Genomic DNA, 7,150 nt, shown 5'->3' with positions numbered 1-7,150 from the left:
TGAACCCTGTGCCCTTCAGCAGCCACCGGCCCTTGTCCCTTCCCCTGCTCCTGGCAACCACTCCTGCTTTCTGTGCCTGGCTTCTCTCATGGAGCATGTTTTCAAAGCTCATTGGTGTTGCAGCACATGTCAGTATTTCATTACTTTTTATAGTGGGATAATACTTCACTGAATGGATAGATGACATTTTGCTTATCCATTCATCAATGATGGACTTTTGGGTGGTTTTTACCTTTTGGCTATTATAAGTAAAGCTTCTGTGAAATTTGCATACAAGTTTTTGTGTAAACATGTGTTTTCAATTTTCTTGGGTATATACCAAAAAGTGGAATTGTTGGGTCATATGGTGACTCTGTGTAACTTTTTGAGGAGTTGCCAGACTATCTTCCACAGCAGCTACTTTACATTCCCACCAGCAATGTAGGATGGTTCAAATTTTCCTACATCATTGCCAGTACTTGTTATTGTCCATCTTTTTGACTGCAGCCGTTCTGTTGGGTACGAAGTGGTATTTCACTCTGGTTTCAATTTGCATTTTCCCTAATGACCAATGATGCTGCTTTTAAGCTTTCTAGTTTAAGCTTCAACCACACCTTCCTATCATGACACTGAAGGGCAGGAGTAAGACCAGGCAACTAGGTAGTACAAGTATTAATAATTTAATTTTTAAAGAACAAGCTTTACCTAATGCTGTAAATAATATGAATCCTCATATTGAAGCGCAATGGCATGTATGTGAAAGAAGCAGGAATAAATATTTTACACTGCACTGCTCAAATGACTAATCACTTCTGAGTTAATAAGGAATCACAACTGAGTCAAAATAAAACACATTTCTAATACAGAGATGCCAAGAAACTGGCTAGTAACACAATATACCAAGCAAGATCCTGAAAATAGACCAGGAAGAGCACATCTAGGATATTTTTCATGGTAAAGAAGCCCAAAGTCATTATGAAAATACATTTCAAGTTATTTTGGAAGCATATGATCTTTAAAAAATACAGATAACTCAATGTTATTAAGTTTCTTACAGCAATCTGTGTGCCAATCCAGAGCACACAGGTGAGAGAAGGGCTTGCCAGTGCACTGCTGACTTCTTATTTTATGTACTTGCCAGCCTTCAGTGATAAGTCATGAGGAGCATGCACCGTTTTAGAAGTAAAACACTTTAATTTCTTTGGACAATAATAAGTGTTTACCACAAGCAAAATAATCCTAAACTTGAGAGTGGAATTAGTGGTCCCGAAGAAGTACATGAGCAAGTCTATGAAGAAGGAGGAAAGGAATCATGCGCACACAGGAATCAAATTAAGGGTGAAGTATGAAAGTCAGAGAGGATTTCATCTGGAACTCACAGAAACAATGATCCCAAAGTCTAAGTGGACCATATGCTCCTAATTCTAAGTCCTGGTCAATCTGCTACTGAGTCAGTAGCTAATGAGGGCCCCAGTCCCCTGAAAAATCTAGGAGGAGATTATGTAAATTCATTATACTTCTTACCTTGCATTATCTGGAAGCCTGAAATGACATGGTGGTCAACCAAACTACAAGCTGGTACAACTAAATCTGGCCTAGAGGCTTTACCTGTTGAGCCGTGACGCCAAGAGAAAAGATGACTGATCACCTTGTCAGGCTTCCTGAACTATGTTCTAAACTGCCTTTAGATGAGGAATGAGGAGATACGTGAGACCCTGTCAGTCACTCCATCTTAGCTTCAGTTACATACAGGAGCCCAAATTTAATTTGTTCCAACTCATGTTAAAGTCACTTTCACATCACTGAATTGTGTATGTGTTAAATCTTGTCTTACTCTCCTCCTGTTTTACTTTTCCCTTAGCACTTTAATTCCCTATCTCTGGAACTACCTTTCGTAACATTGTCCAAGTTCTTCTATCTTTCTCTGCCTTTTTTGAAATCCCATTCTTTTTGTGACCTGTACCTAAATTCTCAAACTCCTGTTTCCTTCTCTCCTATTCGGCTCTTCTCTTGTCCTGCCAACACAGCAGGCTGCCCTCCACAGTGGCCAACAGAGCATTCTGTGCGTGTGGGCACACAGTGTTTTCTGTTAATGGCTTTTCAATCGTAATCTGGAGCCATAAGGACCAATAGAGAGTTCAAACAAAGTGTCAAGCACTTTACTTGAAAGCAAATAAATATAAAGCTGACAAAAAGTTGTCAAAAAAGATTCACTCAATGTAAGACCAGAAACTATAAAACTCTTAGAGGAAAACATAGGCAGAACACTCTTTGGTATAAATCACAGCAAGATTGTTTATGACCACCTTCTAGAGCAATAGAAATAAAAACAAAAATAAACAAGGGGGACCTGATTAAACTTAAAAGCTTTTGCACAGGAAAGGAAAATATTAACAAGGTGAAAAGACAAGTCTCAGAAAGGGAGAAAATAATAGCAAATGAGACAAATGACAAAGGATTAATCTTCAAAATATACAAGCAGCTCATGGAGCTCAATGTCAGAAAAACAACACCCAATCAAAAGTGGGCAGAAAACCTAAACTGACATTTCTCCAAAGACGACGTACAGATGGCTAATAAACACATGAAAAGATGCTCAACGTCCCTCATTATTAGAGAAATGCAAATCAAAACTATAGTGAGGTATCACCTCACACTGATCAGAATGGCCATCATCAAAAAATCAACAATGAATGTTGGAGAGGGTGTGGAGAGAAGGGAACCCTATTGCACTGCTGGTGGGAATGTAAATTGATGCAGCTACTATGGAGAAGAGTATGCAGATTCCAAAAAAAAAGAACCTAGAAATAAAACTACCATATGACCCAACAATCCCACTAATGGACACATACCCTGAGAAAACCATAATTTAAAAAGACATATGCACCCCAATGTTCATTGCAGCACTATTTATAATAGCTAGGTCGTGGAAGCAATCTAGATGTCCATGGACAGATGAATGGATAAAGAAGCTATAGAAGATACACAAAAGGGAATATTACTCAGCTACAAAAAGGAATGCATTTGAGTCAATTCTAATGAGGCAGATGAACCTAGAGCCCATTAAACAGAGTGAAGTCTAAGTCAGAAAGTGAAAAATACTGTGTATATTAACCCATGTAAATGGACTCTAGAAAGATGGTACTGATGAACCTACTCACAGGGGAGCGATGGAGACAGAGACAGAGAACAGGCCTGTGGCCAGAGGGGGAGGTGGGGGCGGGACAAACTGAGAGGAGCACTGAAACGTATATATTATCATACAGAAAACAGAGAGCCAGCGGGAATTTGATTTGTCTCAGGGAGCTCAAATCGGTGCTCTGTGACAACCTAGGGGGTGACATGGTGGGGCGGTAGTGCGGGGCAGGCTCAAGAGGGAGGGGACATACGTATGCCTATGGCTGATTCATGTGGATGTATGGCAGAAACCAGCACAATACTGTAAAGCAATTATCCTCCAATTAAAAACAAATAAATTTAAAAAGACAAAAGAAACAAACCACAAAAAAAGATTCACCTGAAGTGACTTGCCTCTTAAAAAAATGAAATCTTAAGTACCTTTCACTCTCAGCTGTCTGCATGGTCTCTAGCTTTGAGTGAGTTCCTCTGTTAAATCCTTTTACCTCCTGTTCTTCCAACGATTCCAGCAATCGGATGACATCTTTATTCACTCCCCTGCGCTTTGCCAGAACTAGGGGTGTAGCACCTTGATGGTTGCTAAAAAGTTCATAAAAATAAAAATAGCTGTTACACTATACTGTTAGTAGCCATTTGTGGGGATCTCAGTGAGGAAGGCACGGGCCCCATTAACTCAAAATTAAAACCAGAACAGAACCAGTGGTTGAGATGGAGCCTGAATTTTGAGTTAACCTTTTTTTTTCTTTTAGGAAAAAGGAAAAAATATACATAGTCAAGAGTAGATAAATGAGAATAAAGAAAAAAGGGCATCTTCCTAGAAACTAATTGGAAAAGTCTAGATTCTAGATTCATTCTTATCTGACATTTATATATTTCATGAGAACAGTGTCTATTTTTTGAAATGTCTAAGAGCTAAAAGAAAAAAACAAAAAAACCTAAGCTCAAAAGCAATCAAATAATCTGCGTTGGTTCACCTAACCATTTAACAGCAGGAGAAAGCCTGACCAGCACTGAATCCTATAGTTAATTCCTAGACATTTTGTCCTATAGTAGCAGAATCATTTACTGTCTTATTCGGATTTAGGGACATTATAACACCAATAAATTAGGTATAAAAAATGTATCTTAAAGGTCAAGGTTTATTTTTAAAGTGACCTGATATTGTTCCCACTCAAGAGACAAGGTATCACTAAAACAAAACAAAAAACACTACTTCTTCAAATTGTTCAGTATAAGAAGGACACTTATACTTCATGAGTCCAGAGAGATAATGAAGCTAGTCTGGTATATTACACGATAGAAGGTAAACAAGCTTTGGAACCAGGTGGAACTATTTTTAAATTCCAACTGTGTTAAGTCATTTAACCCAGAATTCTTGTCTCAACTATTTCATCTATAAAACAAATACTTAAGAGCTATTCATTCTGAAGATTAAATGAGCTAACACAGTAAACGCAGTGCCCAGGTCATAACAGATTTTCAACAAATGTTAGTTCTTCTTTTTCCCTTGTCTTATAATACATAATTATTTAGTAGCAGAACTTAGCCACTATTTTCATAGAAAACTTTACATTGCTACAGCACAAATCTAGAAGTCAGGCTCTTGTTCCCTCACTCATTGTCCTCATACCTTTCTGAGCTTGTCACTACACTTGATCAATGAGGAAACAAAATCAATAGATTCCAAGATTAGACCACTGGCTGAGAGGCTAATGGGAGGAAGTGACGAGACTTCAAAAACCACAGAACTTACCAAATATCAATTTTGAGTCCATTGGAAACCAAGAATTGAATAGTATCCACATGGCCACAGAGATGAAGAGCCGTGTTTCCCTGATAATCAGTGGCCAGGAGATCAGCACCAAATTTATGTAACAACTGGCAGATGTCTACATTCCCTCTGGCTGCTGCGAGGTGAAGGCCTGTTCTGCCCCTGCTGTCACGAATATTTGGGTCAAAGCCACTTTCCAAAAGCCTCTTGGAGTAGTTAAAGTCTCCATCAATACAGGCCTGTAGCAAGGGTACATTAGTCTGAGAAGAATCATTTACAAAAACGTAGGACATTGTTCGGATGTGGTGGATGGAATGTGCCTGTAAAGAAACATGAGGTGAGTTGAGATTCAGAGAAGCCAAACTAAATCAAGAGAGTGAAGTCATTTAGAAAAGTACTATTTCTCATCCTTCTTGGTCTCCTGCCTCTAATAAGTTACTTAACCAAACAGAAACATCAGAGTTATCAATTATATCTTATTTTCCATTAAAATGTCTAAGTTTTCCCATATCTGCTGGATCAAAATTGCAATTAAATTATCATAAAGCCCTTTTTCATCATATAAAAAGACTGAGATATTTTTAAAGTAAAGCAAGACATAAGTGCTTAGATTTAGCTTTATTACATTGTCGGAAGACACAGACAGTAAGTTCCTTACACACACACACACAGCAGTTCTCTTTCATATATTTGTTTCTTATTGTACTTGAGATATTCTATACGGTAAAACAGAATCATGTGCTCAAAAGTTAACTGAATCAGCATAAAAAAAAAAATGAACTTAATTCACACTCAGTAAGCACCTTCTCGATCCTGTTTGGGGCTTCCCGGATGGCTTAGTGGGTAAAAAGTCTGCCTGCCACTGCAGGAGATGCAGTAGATGTGGGTTCGATCCCTGGGTTGGGAAGGTCCCCTAGTGGAAAGCAGGGCAGCCCACTTCAGTATTCTTGCCTGGGAAATCCCACGGACAGAGGAGCCTGGCGGGCCACAGTCCAGGGGGTTTCAAAGAGTTGGACACGACTGAGCGACTATCAGTTTCACTTTCAAATGCTGTTTAGAGCACAAAGGTCAAATTTTAATAGAAAGAGAAAAGCTAAGGAAAGCAGAAAACTAAATTTAAAAACCAGACCTATTATGAAATTAAGAATGTCCATCTTTTTTACAGTATTGATCCTATTCTGCTTTGTTCTATGGTTATCTAGCTACCTGATTTTGCCAAACGCCCACTGTCTGAAGATGGAGAGTAGAGGTCTCCATGGGAATAGCTGTGTCCATGCTAATATTGCACCCATCCGAGTAGACTCACTTCACCAACGGGTTTGTCCACACCTCTTTCACTGACACTCCCTGCCCCTAGAAATCTCTTGGGTCTCTCAGTGTGCATGCATGCATGTGCATCTCCACCCCATCTGCAACCATCTCTTCCTTGATTCATTTAAGAAAAAATTAAAGCCTGACACAAGAAACTTTACTAAGGAGTTAAAGAGAAAACAAACCGAAAGAAGAAAACAAAGGCAGAGACTAATGTGTTTGTAAAGATGGCTCCTAAGGTTATAAAAGCTTAGTCACAAATGAGCTGGCTTGTAATTTACCAGGCAAAGTCTTTCTGGAACACAGATGGAATTGGATAATAGATCAGTCTATTGTGCCTAACCTCACAGGGATTCAGAAAGCCTGGCTCTGGAGTCTGGTGAGATTCTTGGCCGGTACCCCTTTTAGCCTGGTTTCCCACAGAGTCACTGCCCCTCTGGTCCTGGGCCATGTTAAGCTCTGCTGCTGCCATGAGGGGAAAGGGGAAACGGTAAGACAGACTGAGGGCCTGTTCTGAGCCAGGCACTGCATTAAGGGCTTTTAATGAATTTTATTTAATCTTCCCAATAAGTCCATCTGCAGTGGTTTTGGAGCCCCCCAAAATAAAGTCTGACACTGTTTCCACTGTTTCCCCATCTATTTCCCATGAAGTGATGGGACCAGATGCCATGATCTTAGTTTTTTGAATGTTGAGCTTTAAGCCAACTTTTTCACTCTCCTCTTCACTTTCATCAAGAGGCTTTTTAGTTCCTCTTCACTTTCTACCATAAGGGTGGTGTCATCTGCATATCTGAGATTATTGATATTTCTCCTGGCAATCTTGATTCCAGCTTGTGCTTCATCCAGCCACGCGTTTCTCATGATGTACTCTGCATAGAAGTTAAATAAACAGGGTGACAATACACAGCCTTGACGTACTCCTTTTCCTTTTTGGAACCAGTCTGTTGTTCC

At 39.4% G+C, this 7,150-nt stretch overlaps 1 protein-coding gene across 2 annotated transcripts in view; it reads right to left on the bottom strand.

Annotated features, from left to right (window-relative positions):
• Positions 1–7,150, bottom strand: part of ANKRD46 (ankyrin repeat domain 46) — a 41,966-nt gene that overhangs the window by 5,014 nt on the left and 29,802 nt on the right. For both annotated transcript variants that reach the window (XM_010863516.1, XM_010863517.1), the window contains exons 3-4: positions 4,871–5,208; positions 3,538–3,696 (exon numbers count right to left, since the gene is read on the bottom strand). In XM_010863516.1, coding sequence (XP_010861818.1) covers positions 3,538–3,696; positions 4,871–5,181 — 470 coding nt within the window. In that variant the 5' untranslated portion in view covers positions 5,182–5,208. The remainder of the gene's footprint in view (positions 1–3,537; positions 3,697–4,870; positions 5,209–7,150) is intronic.

Source organism: Bison bison, unplaced genomic scaffold, assembly GCF_000754665.1.
Source record: "Bison bison bison isolate TAMUID 2011002044 unplaced genomic scaffold, Bison_UMD1.0 scf7180017864491, whole genome shotgun sequence".
NCBI classification, from domain to species: domain Eukaryota; kingdom Metazoa; phylum Chordata; class Mammalia; order Artiodactyla; family Bovidae; genus Bison; species Bison bison.
Note: the sequence above shows the minus strand (reverse complement) of the source record. Positions and strands in the feature narration are given on the sequence as shown.